A 15,350-nucleotide genomic window follows, 5' to 3' on the forward strand; every position below is an offset into this window, starting at 1 on the left:
ATGTGGAGATCCCGCCCGACAGTATCCCCTTCTCTACGGCCGAGCCCTGTCTTTTACTGGACACTGGTTGAGAAAGTGACCCGCTCCACCACAGTAGAGGCATAAACCACGGGACCTCCTTCTCTCCTTCTCCTCCCGGGAGAGCCGAGCTCGACCCACCTGCATGGGCTCGTGATCGTCGACGGGGCTGACCGTATCACAACCGCTGGCCTGGGGGTTTCCGAAAGTCCTGGGGCCCGAGACAGTGCGAGTGCGTTGCTCCAGACGATGTAGGCGAGCGTCCACTCGCAGGGCCAGCTCAATCAGTCCATCGAGATCCGTAGGCAGGTCCAGGGTATATATCTCCCAGTGGATACGGTCAGCCAGCCCATGCAGGAACATATCCCACTGCGCCTCCTCGTTCCAGCGGCACTCAGCGGCGAGGGTGCGAAATTCAATGGAGTAATCGGCAACGGGTCGGTCCCCCTGGTGAAGGTCTGCGAGTTGTCGTGCAGCTTCCTACCGGCGACCGCCCGATCAAACACCCTCCTCATCTCTTGTGAGAGTGCCTGGAACGAGGAACAGCATGGTCGTTGGTTCTCCCACACCGCCGTCCCCCACAAAGCCGCATGTCCAGTCAACAAGGTTAGTACGAAAGCCACCTTCGCATCCTCAGTGGAGAAAGTTAGAGGCTGTAGGTCAAAAAACATCGAACATTTAGTCAGGAAGGCTCGACAGTAATTGGTCTCACCCGAATAGCTCTCAGGGGTGGGTAAATGCGGCTCCTGTTGACGTCCGGATGGAGGGGGGGGGGGGGGGGGGGGGGGGTTTGGAGTCATGCGCATGCGCGTGCGATCTGTGTTTGTGTTTGGAGCTCCGTCGAATTGATTCATTAATCGCTGATTTTCTTCTTTACCACTCATTTATAAACAAGCACTTTCTATTTTTATATCATGTGAACTTATCCTCGACACTATTCCTTATAAAAAACAATCGGATTGCTTTGATATCGCTACTTAGATCCAACTTTCCGAATCTCGGCTACTAGCCTTTAGCCCGCTAGCATTTCACGCGTGGCCTCGCGCCTATCGACCCTCTCATTTTACACCCGTTTGACTGAAAGGATACGTGTTATATCCATCATTTCAGTCCTAAATTAGTAGTGATATTGGTAGTATCACTACTAATTTACTGTTCATCTGTTATAATGGCGAACATATCGGATGTGTGTCTAACGTTACCTCTGAGTGCAGGTGAGGACACATTCGAGCTGGTTTCGGTACGATTGGAGCTGGAGTCGGTGGAGAAACAGATCCGCGTTCTGCTGGTGAAGCAAGCCGAGCTGCGAGATCGGCGATCAACGCTCGAAACATCACGCGCCGATGCTCACAAGTCAGTGGTTAGTAACTTTTTGACTCCGACTTCGTCTACTCCGTGCGTTTCTCTGCCCAGGAGGACGCGATCATCTCTGCCTTCATTCACTCCGGCACCGAGGCAACACCACGGACCCTGGGTGATCCCACAGCGGAAGACACGAGCCAGGACCAGACCAAGGACTTCCCCCCCCCTCCCGGTCTTCGAGATCTCCACCCGGAACCGCTTCTCCCCTCTTCGCGAGCCGGAACGTGACGCCGCCGTGATCATCGGCACTTCCATGGTCCGTCATGTCCGTGCTACCTCAGGTAAGCGTAAGGTGCGCACTCACTGTTTTCCTGGTGCTCGTGTTCTTGATGTCGCCGCACAGATTCCCGAGATCCTGAACGGTGACGAGCGCGTCGGAGCTGTGGTCCTACACGCCGGGACGAACGACATCAGGCTGCGGCAGACGGAGGTTCTGAAGAAGGACTACAGAAGCCTGATCGAGACGGTTCGCAGCACATCGCCTGAAGCAACTATCATCGTGTCTGGACCGCTTCCCACGTACCGACTAGGACAAGAAAGGTTCAGTAGATTATTTGCTCTAAATGAATGGTTAATGTCATGGTGTAATGAACAGAAACTGCTCTTTGTAAATAATTGGAATCTGTTCTGGGAGCGACCTAGGCTCTACCGTGCTGATGGCCTGCACCCCAGCAGAATCGGAGCGGCTGTTCTGTCCGACAACATCTCCAAGACGTTACACACCATATGACTAGTAAGTCAAAGTCCAAATCACAGTCTTTGCTGTCCCAACTTAATTGATATAAGTAGTGTAGAACATTATATAGAAACTGTGTCTATTCCTCGCTTAGTGAGGCCAAACAATAAATCTAGTGTAGGATCTAGCAAAAATCTTATTGTAATTAAACCAGAAAATCTAAATATCAGTGAACAAAAACAATTTCTAAAGCTAGGTCTTCTAAACATTAGATCGCTCACACCTAAGGCGGTTATTGTAAATGAAATGGTCACAGATAATAGTTTCGATGTACTTTGCCTTACTGAAACCTGGCTTAAACCAAATGATTATTTCGGTCTAAATGAGTCTACTCCACCAGGATACTGTTATAAGCATGAGCCCCGTCTGATCGGTCGTGGCGGCGGGGTTGCAACAATCTATAGAGATATTCTTAATGTTACTCAGAAAACAGGTCACAGGTTTAATTCGTTTGAAGTACTTGTGCTAAATGTTACGCTCTTAGATGCAAGAAACAAATCCATATTATCTCTAGCCTTGGCTACCCTATATAGACCTCCAGGGCCCTATGCTGATTTCCTAAAAGAGTTTGCATACTTTCTCTCAGATCTATTGGTCAATGTCGATAAAGCAATAATTGTTGGAGACTTTAACATACACGTAGATAATACAAATGATGCGTTAGGGACTGCGTTTACAGATTTATTAAACTCCTTTGGGGTCACGCAAAACGTCAGCGGTCCCACTCATCGTCTAAATCATACACTAGATTTAATTATATCATATGGAACCAATCCAACTGATATAAATATTATACCGCAAAGTGATGATCTCACTGATCATTACATGGTAACTTGTATAATACGTACTGCTGAAATTTGTCACGTTGCGCAACGTTATCGACCAGGCAGAACAATCCTTCCAACCACTATAGATAGATTCTCAAATAGCTTACCTGATCTATCTCAGCTGCGCAGTGCACCCAAACAAACAGATGAACTAGAGGAAATGACTAGCAGTTTGAGCACCATGTTCTCTAGTACACTAGATATTGTTGCACCAATTAGATTAAAAAAGGTAAGAGAGAAAACTAAAGCACCATGGTACAACAGTGCTACGCATGCAATCAAGAGAGAAACTCGTAACTTAGAGCGTAAATGGAAACAAACTAATTTAGAGGTCTTTAGAATCGCGTGGAAAGACAGTATGTCACGTTATAAAAAGGCTCTAAAAGCAGCAAGGGCTGAGCATCTCCGCAAACTAATAGAAAATAACCAAAATAATCCAAGGTTTTTATTCAACACCGTGGCTAGACTAACAAATAAACAAACATCACCAGAGCAAAATATTCCATTACAATATAGTAGTAATGATTTTATGAATTACTTCAATGAGAAAATAGAAAGCATCCGAAACACAATTGTAAATATACAATCCTCTATGATGTCTTATGATTCAGCCTCAATTATGGCCCCTCTAGAACAACTACACCGATTTACAACTATAGGACAGGAAGAGCTAAATAAACTTATCATTGCATCGAAACCAACAACATGTTTATTAGATCCAATACCCACTAAACTACTGAAAGAAGTGTTACCTGTAGTCGAAGAGCCTCTTCTTAATATTATTAACTCATCTTTATTTTTAGGTCATGTTCCAAAAATATTCAAGCTGGCAGTAATAAAACCTCTCATTAAGAAACCGCAATTAGATCCAAATAACTTAGCAAATTACAGACCCATCTCAAATCTTCCATTTATGTCTAAAATACTAGAAAAAATTGTGTCCGCTCAATTGTGCTCTTTCTTACAAGAAAATGATATCTATGAAAAATTCCAGTCGGGATTCAGACCGCATCATAGCACAGAAACTGCGCTAGTTAAAATTACAAATGATTTACTTTTAGCTTCTGACCAAGGCTGTATCTCAATACTAGTTCTACTCGATCTAAGCGCTGCGTTCGACACTATCGATCATAAAATACTCCTGGATCGACTACAAAACTACACTGGTGTTCAGGGACAGGCATTAAGCTGGTTTAGATCTTACTTATCAGACCGTTACCATTTTGTCTGTCTAAATGGGGAAAAATCAAAGATAACGTCAGTAGACTATGGAGTGCCGCAAGGATCGGTGTTAGGCCCTCTGCTATTCTCAATATATATGCTGCCACTTGGTAATATTATAAGAAAACATGGAATTAATTTCCACTGTTATGCTGATGACACTCAATTATATATCTCATCACGACCAGATGAAAACACTAACTTATCTAAATTGACAGAGTGTCTAAATGATATAAAATGCTGGATGACGTGTAATTTCCTGCTATTAAATTCAGATAAAACGGAGGTACTACTTATTGGTCCAAAAAACTACCCACAAAATCCCTTACAATACAACTTTAATTTAGAAGGATGTCCTGTTACTTTGTCCACTACAGTAAAAGACCTGGGTGTTATACTAGACCGCAACTTGACTTTCGAAAATCATATTTCATATATTACAAGAACAGCCTTTTTCCACCTTAGAAACATTGCTAAGCTACGCAACATGCTATCTGTTTCTGATGCAGAAAAGTTAGTTCATACTTTCATGACCTCGAGACTAGATTACTGTAATGCTTCATTAGCTGGCTGTCCTACATCCTCAATTAACAAGCTACAGTTAGTGCAAAATGCAGCTGCTAGAGTTCTTACTAGATCAAGAAAATATGATCATATAACACCTATTTTATCATCTCTACACTGGTTACCTATTAAGTTACGTATCAATTACAAAGTATTCCTACTGACCTATAAAGCCCTAAATGGTTTAGCTCCTGTGTATTTAACAGACCTTCTATCGCCATACAATCCATCGCGCTCTTTAAGATCACTAAATTCGAGGCTTCTGGTCATTCCTAGGATATCTAAGTCCACTAAAGGAGGGAGGGCGTTCTCGCATTTAGCTCCTAAACTCTGGAATAGCCTTCCTGATATTGTACGAGCCTCAGACTCGCTGTCCCAGTTTAAAACTAGATTAAAGACGCATCTCTTTAACCAAGCATTCACTTAATGCTTAACCTTTGATACTGCTGAATCGGTTCGAATGCATTAACATTATGAACATCAGCTATGCTAATTATTTCCCATCTGCCTTTCTGCTGTTATCTCGGGACGCTAGTCCCGAGGTAAATAGCGTTCGTCAGCTCCAGTTTGTATCCAGCCTCTCACGGAGACTTCAGATGCCCCAACGCCTGTGAAGAGACGACTCGACGCCTGTGAAGAGACGACTCAAAGCCGGCGATATGTTATGCCATAAATTAATACTTGATTAACTAACTGTATTTTTCTATGTACATTTCCGAAATGCAATTTCTGTAAAGCTGCTTTGAGACAATGTGTATTGTGAAAAGCGCTATACAAATAAATTTGAATTGAATTGAATTGAATTGAGTCGGCGCAGTGGGTATGGCAAGGTGTTGAATCTGCTGGGTGAGCTCGGATACCTGCGCCACCAATGCTTGAACCGCCCGGCCGGTTATGGCGAGATTCTCCTCCTGCTGATCCATACGAGACATGTTGCGGGCGAGAAACTCAGAAAGTTCAGGTGTCCTTGCTGCCTTCATGTTGGTCTGATCGTTCTGTTATGGCACAGAGAATAGCGGAGACAATAGCAAGTAAACTCAGTTTATTGACCAATAAACAGTAAGGCAAATGGATGAACACGGGAACAGTCCCAGAGAGAGTAAAGGTGTCGATCAATGAACACAGGAACAGTCTCAGAACTCTGGCAAAGCAAACAGATGGATTCCTTGGTGACGCAGGCATGCAGGTAGGCAACCCAATCCCCGAGACGGTGAAGGAGAGAAGTAATCCAGGGAAGTCAGGCGAGTACCGACAGAGACTCACGAGGGCAGACAGATGACATCAGCGAACTCCACAAACACACGAAAGCACAGGCAGGAACACGGAGACACGAGAGGGATCAGACACCAGGACCGGGAACATCCAACAATGATCTGACAAACACAAGACGAAAGATTAAGTGCTTAAATAGGAACCGCTGATCTGTCAATGCTGGCGCTGATGATAACAGCCATATGATCAGGACTGATCAGAGGCTCCGCCCACCTGATACAAAAACACAGCATCAGAACGAGTCAGTGAATGTGTGAACCGTGACAACCACAAATCAAAAATAAATGTTTAACGTAGGACGTTGTGTTGAGACGTTGGCTTGACGTTGTATTTTGATTAGTTAATACCACCACCTGAAACCAACAAAATATCAACGTCTAATGATGTTAGAATTTGACGTTGTGTGGACGATGCAGTATCACGTTAATAACATGTTGGGTTTTGGTCACCATACCTCAAGACTAAATGTCAGTTTTTGACGTAAATATGACGTTGTCATGAGACGTTGGCTTGACGTTGTATTTTGGTTAGTTAATACCACAACCTAAAACCAACAAAATATCAACGTCTAATGATGTTATAATTTGACGTTGTGTGGGCGTTATAATTATGACGTCATATAGACATTGGATTTGGGTAACTTTGCAACACAACCTAAAAACAACAAAATATCAACGTCAGCTGACATCATTATTTGACGTCAACTTAACGTTGGCCATAGACGTTGAGGTGATGTTGGATTTTGGTCACCGACGTCGCAACCAAAATTAAACCAAATATCAACTTCATATGATGTTGTGTGCCTGCTGGGTAAATTACAGGGTCAAGAAAAACAAAAAAGTATGATTATAGTCTAAAAAGTTGCAAAATGCCATCATATATGATTTTTTCCCCCCTCAAAAAATACATGTTATATTTTGAGGAGGGGGTGGGAGGAATTACTTACCCATTTTTGATTTTTTGGCACAAAGAAACTGCGGATCTGTACCACACTGCAAACGCAGCATATGTGAAAGTACTATATCGCGTGCTGCTTCTGTACCTTATACGTACCGCAATACTCACCGCATACGCACTGCATACGGAGTATGTGTGAAACGGGCGTCATTCTCAAACAGTGAAATACGGAAATGAGCAAAAAGGGACTGCACCGTAACGTGTTCCTAGATTTGGACCAGTGACCAGAAGATTAGACTCGCTCAAGAGACGGTGTCAACAACAAGGGGAGAAGGAAATGGGGACAACACTGGCTGCATTAGAAACAGGTAAGATGCATTTAGGAGAATTATAAATAAAAATAAAGAAAGATCCAAACAAGATAATTCGATTTTTTCAATTATGAAGTTTTCATAATCATTGACTGATGACATTCAATCCACACTTTTATTTTAAAATATCTCTGTTATTTCTCTGATACAAATGTTAGTTTGTTCATTCTAATTCTATGTTTTATTCTCTTCTTTTTATGATCGCGCCTGCTGCTTCTCTCTCTCACAAGGAGTGTTGCATCGTCTGTGTCCTGGCCCCACCCGTAAAGGCGGGGCTAACTTCCCACTCATCTAATTGGACCAATCTTCATCTTATTAAATTAAATAACTTTTCTAAATGAGTTTTATGGTTTTAATTTATGCATTTTATTATTTTATTTTCATAGATAATTAATTTCATAATATTAAATAAAATAACTGTTTTACATATTCATGAGTGTTAAGTATTTTTTCTTACATCAACCTGGGTTACAAAATGGACTGAAACAAGGTTTCAGTGATTTTGTGATTATGCATTTAAGATTGTCCTGAAGAATATCAGCTAGATGCAGGTATACAGTGGTGGACAGTAACAAAGTAAATGTAATTTGTTACTGTACTTAAGTAGCTTTTTTGCGTATCTGTACTTTACTGAAGTATTTAAATTTGGGGAGACTTTTACTTTAACTCCACTACATTTCAAAGTCAGATATCTTACTTTTTACTCTACTACATTTTCAAAATCAGTCGTTCCTTTTTATTCATGAGTGGATAAAAACGTAACTGGTCAAACGAGCCACCAATCACAGTAGACCTACAGCACATGCGCTTTGGTTTGAACTTGAATTGCCGCTATCTACTAAGTTATATATATATATATATATATATATATATATATATATATATATATATATATATATATATATATATATATATGCCGTTGTGCAGGTTTATGTGAACGTATCATAACTTTAGGATGTTAATAATTATGACCATAGACGCTTGAGAAAAATATATAAATATATACAGTAAATACTTTAAATGTATTATACCTTATGGGAACAGTACCCTTCCCTCCAAAATTAAACACACAAAAGATGTATTCAATTCAAATATATAGGCCTATATATATATGGCTGTTCAGCAATGTACCGGTGCAGCCTCCTCATTTTGTATTTTTTTCATAAACTAGGAGTTTTTCCAGTTATTACTTTGTTTTTGTCAACACCGTCAGACTCAATAAAAAGCTAATTATGTTTTATTTATTTGGTCTAATATGTATTTAGAGTTTTTAGATCATTATCTGGCATTCTTAGTACACATATATGCGGTTAAATGTTGAATATTCACTTTTGTTCATTTTTTTATACTGTTTCACGTGTACTCCCTTAAAAGATATAACATCATACAATGTTTCCTTTAAGCCTAAAGTAATGTTTTTTTTATTTAACAAACATATCTTTGTATTAAAAGAGACTATTACTCTAATAACTCAACAGCACTGAAGAAACATATTGTAAGCATATTCATTTAAAACAAAGAAAACTCCCTCTGACGGTGGTGACACTAATCTGATGGTGGTGACAGTGGCCTCATTACAACATACAATTCTAAAATGTATTCCAATCAAGTCAATGGCTTCTTGCTTAACATAACTTCCTAAAATACATAAACTCAAAGTTGAGTGTAATGACTATGAAATTGGGGGGAATTACATTGAATGTTAGATTTAGCTAAATATTATCATGCCATTTTCATTTGGCTTTAGTCATTGGAGATGCATAGCCCACAAGGGATATTGCATACTATGTGCTATGTAGGTGGGTAGTAGGTGCACTATGTGGATCCCAAATGACGTAAGCCAAATGAACATGTCATAATAGTGAATTGAGAGAGAGGGAAGGCACACCTCCTCCCCTAGGGTTGGACGATAGGCCGATGGTATAGTTCATCAATGGTTATATCGCAGTAAGGTCCAGTCTAATTATTTAGAATCATTTAATTATTTCCGATTGGCCGAAAGACGTCCTATGACGCACTTTGAGTGAGGATATCCATGCACATCCTCACTCGACCATAGCATCTTCACTGCTCACAGCTGATAATCACTCCACCTTTCTTTTCAAACTGCGCAATGCGAACAATCCAAGTTGAAAGACAATGAAGTTGCGGAGCAACCAAGCTAGTTGTTTGGACCTAATTTTTAGTGCAGGCGAAAATCTAAATGAATGTTATAAAACACAATTTAATCGCTTTAAACGTGTTTAGATGCAAGTGGAACTGCTGTATAAAAGCAATATAGCGCTCGTATTCATGAGGATGTTCATGGATATCCTCACTCTCACTCGCGCTATATTAATTCATAGTAGCATGCAGTGTAGGTCTGTATGGAAGAAATATAGGGGGAATTACATAAATAAAAATATAAAAGAGGTTAATGACACATTACAGGTCATATTGGTATTTATTGTGATCAACAATTATATTCTAGCCTTCGTTGAGAACGTCCTGGTTGCGTATGCAACCCACCGTTCCCTGAAGGAGGGAACGGAGGACGTAGTCGACGCCGACTGAAATGGGATCACGCTAGGGAGCCTGTCTTCTTCGAGTACTATTGAACGAGCCAATGTAATTGGCGTGCGTGATTCGCATCACACACTCCGCCCCCGCGGCGCGGGTATAAATACGGAAGTGGATGCACGCACTAGTTGCTTTTCGCTGAGGAGCCGAGAGTAACCCGGGGTCAGCGGTGGTCCAGCGGTAGTGGCAAGGGGACTACGTCCTCCGTTCCCTCCTTCAGGGAACGGTGGGTTGCATACGCAACCAGGACGTTCCCTTTCAGTCGATAACGTCGGACGTAGTCGACGCCGACTGAAATGGGATCAACCATTGAACACGCCACTAACGCTGCCACCTTCCAGTGCCTAAACCAAAGCCTCCTGATGCCCCCGCAAACTTAAGGCGGGGAAGGACAGGGCTTAGGCCAGGGAAGTCACTGCTGTTCCTACAGGACCACTGGGAAAGCGTTCCCCGTACGTTGGAAGGAAGGGACGCTGCGGAAGCCACATCCAACCCGAGGGAGGTAATGTGGAGAATACACATATGAACTGGGCGGAAACCGGGCAGTCTAACATATGGAATGTCACTGGGGTGGCTCCAGCCTAAGACGGGGGGAGACACACCGGACAGTGACGGCAGAGAGACTCTGCCGAGGGAAGACACGGGCTCACCGCAGGGAGCCGTATCGTGGAAGAATACACATATGGGGTCACCGAAGGGACCGCAACATATGGACCCAGCCTAACACAGGTTCCACACTGCTTACGAGTGGTAGGCCTAACACCAGACGTTCCGCACGTCCGACGTCGGAGGGGTGTGGAGGAACTCAACAGGGTTCAATTTTAAGGGAACTCAACTGGAGTAGAAAGGCGCACGTATCCAGTCCATAGGAGGGGAATGGCGCAGCAAGCCGACACTTGAACCGGGCTCACGGTGAAACTGGCTTCATGAGAAGGGAGCCCACGGGAAGCAGCGGTTCAACTAGGTGTCGTCCAGCCCCCAACTCTAGAATCTGTTTAGCAAAGTATATCGTCAACGCCCAGGCGGAGCACTTTACACTCATCATAGAGGAGCTCAACACCTAAGTGGACATGTTGCATCTCGGATCTTTGCCGAAATGAAGGCAAGCACTAAGTGCAACTTTGCATGGAAACAGCCTTCCCTCTCTGCTGAATTCCAACAGATATTTGAAGAGCTGGTCTGAGGTCTATGACTTGCATTCTGTACACGTCCAAGCGAACGGACAGAGAAGCCAGGGCTGGATCTGCCTCCTCCAGGGCAGCGCTTGCAGGCTCACCACCTGCTCCTATTACGGGAGAGGTAGGAACCTTGGGCACAATCCGAGCCTGCATACTTCTGCAACACGATGAGCGTCGTTTAAACACCGAGGCAACATCATTTTGAGGGTGATTTAGGAAAACAGCCTACTGCAACCCATTTTGCAGGAAAGAGAGCACTGAAGTGATCGAAAGCTTTCAGGATCTCCTCTGGAGAGAAGACGCACTCAACGACTAGGTTCCACTTCTAAAGGCGTAAGCACGCTACCCCATTCTAGGGGGTGCTCGCAGAAGTGATGGCAACTATCACACATTCTTGTGATAGCCACCTGAACCTCCGCGTTCAGATGTAAGACCGCCCGGAATCCCCGGGGGAAGAACGCGTGTGCCATCGTGCCCCGCCCCCGAAGAGTTTTCCGGGGAAGTCAGGAAGGCTGTTGATGGGAACCAGGTCTAGTTGGGCCAATAAGGGGCAACTATGAAGACCTGTTCCTCTCCTGACTTGGCACGTAGGTGCAGGTGACGGGCGCAAAAGACAGGAGCATTGCTCAACACAACATGTGAAGATCACTGGGCTTCAGGAGCATATTCTGCTCAGCACTTGGGTGTGACAAGTTGACTGAGCTTCAGGAGCATTCCTGCTCAACACCTGAGTGTGATAAACTCACCGAGCTTCAGGAGCATTTCTGCTCAACACTTGAGTACGAAGAACCTCACTGAGCGACAGGAGCATTTCTGCTCAGCACTTGAGTGTGACAAGTTCACTGAACTTCAGGAGCATTCCTGCTCAACACCTGAGTGTGATAAACACACTGAGCTTCAGGAGCATTTCTGCTCAACACTTGAGTGCGAAGAATTTCACTGAACGACAGGAGCATTTCTGCTCAGCACTTGAGTGTGACAAGTTCACTGAGCTTCAGGAGCATTACTGCTCAACACCTGAGTGTGATAAACTCACTGAGCTTCAGGAGCATTTCTGCTCAACACTTGAGTGCGAGGAACTTCACTGAGCACCAGGAGCATTTCTGCTCAGCACTGCGTGTGATGAATTCACTGAGCTACCTGTGATGGACTCACTGAGCTACAGGAGCATTGCTGCTCAACACCTGAGTGCGATGAACCTCACTGAGTTTCAGGAGCAATTCTGCTCAACATGAAGAGTGATAATTTCACTGACTTGCAGGCGCAAGGCGACCATGAGTCGCAGTCACTTTTAAAGGCTCACTGGGGTTAAACGCATTTCTGCGGGCCCCTGGGGCAGCTGAGACCCAGTGTTTGTCCAAGGGTAGTCCGCTCGGTTTACCCAAACACTGGCGGAAAAATAAAACCGGGGGGGCAACTGAGCGGCCCCGGAATGGTCATGACCCAGCCGGACCCAGGGGATGGAGTCTCCACTTGCTCTGGCTATAACTGTCGTGAGGCTCGATGGCGGCACGATTGAGTAAGCGGGAGGAGTGGAACAAGGCGCCCTCAGAAGCGTCTGACTCCAAGGAGGAGGTGACGGGTGAGTTTGTGACATGCAGGGGAAGCTTGCGCAACGGTCGCAATGTCTAACAACTCGAGGCACGAATGCCCGTGTAGTCGGGGGTCGCCCAGGCCCCCGTTAAAACACGCCCCTTGTACATGGCCCCTCTGTTGAAGAGGGTTTGGCAGCAGACCGGGATGAACTATAGTCACACAGGGTGAGCTGCTCTGCCACGGTCACCTCGGGACTCGATCGTGAAGCTAGTGCTGAAGCGGTCACATATGGAGGGAGCCAAAGGCTGCGACTACCATATACCCCAGGAGCCTCTGAAAGTTCTTTCAGTGGGACCCTTTCTCACTTCAACACCAGCTGAACACATTCTCATTCGAGAGACATGTTGGACCGAGTACCTCTCCAAAACTAGAAAAGAGATACTCAGCCCGTGGGCGAGATTACTCTCTTCCAGTTGACCTGAAGACCCAACGGACTCTGGAGCACTCGAGGGGAAGGACACTGTACTGATACTCCACCCTTAGACGCAACACACAGGATGGCCTGCGGTGCGGGAGGTAGAGATCTGAAGCACATGTCTTTCAGGTCAAAGCTGCAGACCAATCTTGGGCCAAGATGGTCACGACCCACCACCTAGTAGGACGAAGAACGAGTTTACCACTGGCCTTCGTACCGGCTGGAGGAGCGGCTATATCAAATCCTTCGCCAGCAGGATAAGATAAGCACGCACAAGTCAGGAGCACTGCTCAACACTCGGTGTGATGAATATCACTGAATTTTCAGGAGCACGTCTGCTCAACACCTAATGTGATGACTATCACTGACTTGAGCGGGGTAGCCGAGCCTGAGGTGGGGCAGCCAAGTAGAGAGAGTGGTGTTAGTGTGCTGTGCAACACTTACCTGTCTCCACAAGCGGCAGGGGGCGCGTGAGAAGGCGGATGACCGGGTCCTCGAACGCACCAAGCTGCCTGCTGGGGACCAAGGGGGAGCTGAGGGGTGTAAGGCTATACAGGGTCACACCCGCCAGACTGGCCCTCTTGGGACCCAGGAACAGATGAAATTGCTCTCTCTTTGAAGTGTGGGTACCGCTTGCTCCGCTTTTTTTTTTTTTTTTTTTTAGGGAGCCAGCGGCGGAACAGACACACACACAAACAAAGGCTCCACCCGGCCCTCACCCGGGGGGAGGGAGTGATCGTGCCACTCGCTGTCGCTTGCCACCTGGCTTGGCAGCGCCTGGAGCGGGCTGGGCATCTCTACTGCGGCCGGCTCCATGCTGAGGCCTGGGTGGAGGCTGCTGCGGAGGGCCAGCAGGAGCGGCGGCCGGTGAACGCCCACGGCGACGAGCAGGCGGAGGAGCTGCCACCGGCGGCGGGTGGAGGCAGCAGCTGGCAACCGGGGCAGGATGTGCCGGATGACCTCCGTCTGCGCTTGAGCGGCAGAGAACTGTTTGATGCAGTTCTCCACCGCGTCGCCGACCAGCCCAACCTGGGAAATTGGGGAGACCAGGAACCGAACCTTGTCCGCATCCGCCATACCAACCAGGCTGAGCCAACGAAGACGCCACTGGACCACCAAGGTGGACATCGCCAGACCGATCACGCACGCTATGACACCCGTACCCCGGAGGGTGAGGTCGGATGCAGTGCGGTGCTCACCTATGAGCGCACGGTCTGGATTACCCTCGTGCATGCCATGGGTGCCCTAGCCTGCAGCAACGCCATGGCACGCAAGAGGAAGGGGCTTGCCCACAGGCTTTGTAAGCTCTGCCCGTCGGAACAGACGAAACTCACAGGCCTTAGGGGGGAGACGAGGATCCCCCCAAAAGGCAGCGGCCGCCGGACACAGGTGCACCTGTGTCGACAGACCGCTCCAATGGAGGGACACCTCGCAACCCTTCACCGTTCCTCCATCAAGGGTAATGAGGGGGAAAAGCTATTCAGGCAGTTTCTGGCAGAGAAAGATGCTGTTCACCACCTGATAAGCTCTCCATGCATTTCGGGAAAGAAAGGCACTGGGGCGGCGAGCTGAGAACCAGCGCGGCCCGCCCCAAGATACCAAACTCCAGATTCCAACCGAGACTGAACGGGACACGGTGGAGGTTCCACTCGAGCCCGGCAGCCTCGGCGGCCCGCTTCAGCATAGCTGATAATTCTGGATCCGGCTCGGGAGGAGTGAGGAGCCCACAGGGAATGGTTACCGGGCGGGACATCCAACACTATCCTCCGGTCACCCATCCCACACAGCACCCGAGGGTGGGGCATGGTAATGGGGACTCGCTCTCCGCGAACGAAGGCGAGTCTCGCCCTCAACACTGCGACAGTCATGTTCCCACAGTGAAAACATGAGCTGTCCACAAAAGCTGTCTCAGCGTGCTGTAAGCCAAACACGTGACACAACAGTTGTGACCATCAGAGAGAGACAGGGAACGACCGCACCCAGAAACGCACGGGCGGAATGACATCTTGAAAAAGACGCAAACGCACCCGTGTTGCTCTTTCAGAAAATAGGACCGTCACCAGTGCCGGAGCACACAGGGGAATGACCGCGGCAACACTGAACAGAGAACTGAAACAGTGAAGCACTCACTTTTCCGCCCTCTAACCAGCCATCAACACACACAAACATTTAGAAATTTGTTGCTGTTAAAACAGCAGTTGAGAGCTCAAAGCTCGCGATCACCGCTGCACTCGCGCTATAGAACACCAGCACTGGGAGAGTCTTCCTGAAGAATACCGACACACTCGCTCGTTGTAGACAACAGCACTCTCAGAGACATCAAACGATCGGCTC

General features: G+C 46.3%; 1 protein-coding gene across 1 annotated transcript; it reads left to right on the forward strand.

Annotated features, from left to right (window-relative positions):
• Window positions 1-826: 826 nt before the first annotated feature.
• Window positions 827-5,527, forward strand: LOC143736632 (uncharacterized). Its single transcript, XM_077227307.1, has 2 exons — window positions 827-2,113; window positions 5,264-5,527. The coding sequence occupies exon 1, from the start codon at window positions 1,187-1,189 to the stop codon at window positions 2,108-2,110; it is 924 nt and encodes a 307-aa protein (XP_077083422.1). The 5' UTR covers window positions 827-1,186; the 3' UTR covers window positions 2,111-2,113; window positions 5,264-5,527.
• The last annotated feature ends 9,823 nt before the right edge of the window (window positions 5,528-15,350 follow it).

Source organism: Siphateles boraxobius, unplaced genomic scaffold (assembly GCF_051911475.1).
Source record: "Siphateles boraxobius isolate OS27281-9 unplaced genomic scaffold, OSU_SipBor_1 130, whole genome shotgun sequence".
In the NCBI taxonomy this organism is placed as follows: Eukaryota; Metazoa; Chordata; class Actinopteri; order Cypriniformes; family Leuciscidae; genus Siphateles; species Siphateles boraxobius.

Bases quoted from the DNA above. Each gene is read 5' to 3' on its own strand.
- LOC143736632 (XM_077227307.1), top strand. From the start codon at position 1,187: ATGGCGAACATATCGGATGTGTGTCTAACGTTACCTCTGAGTGCAGGT.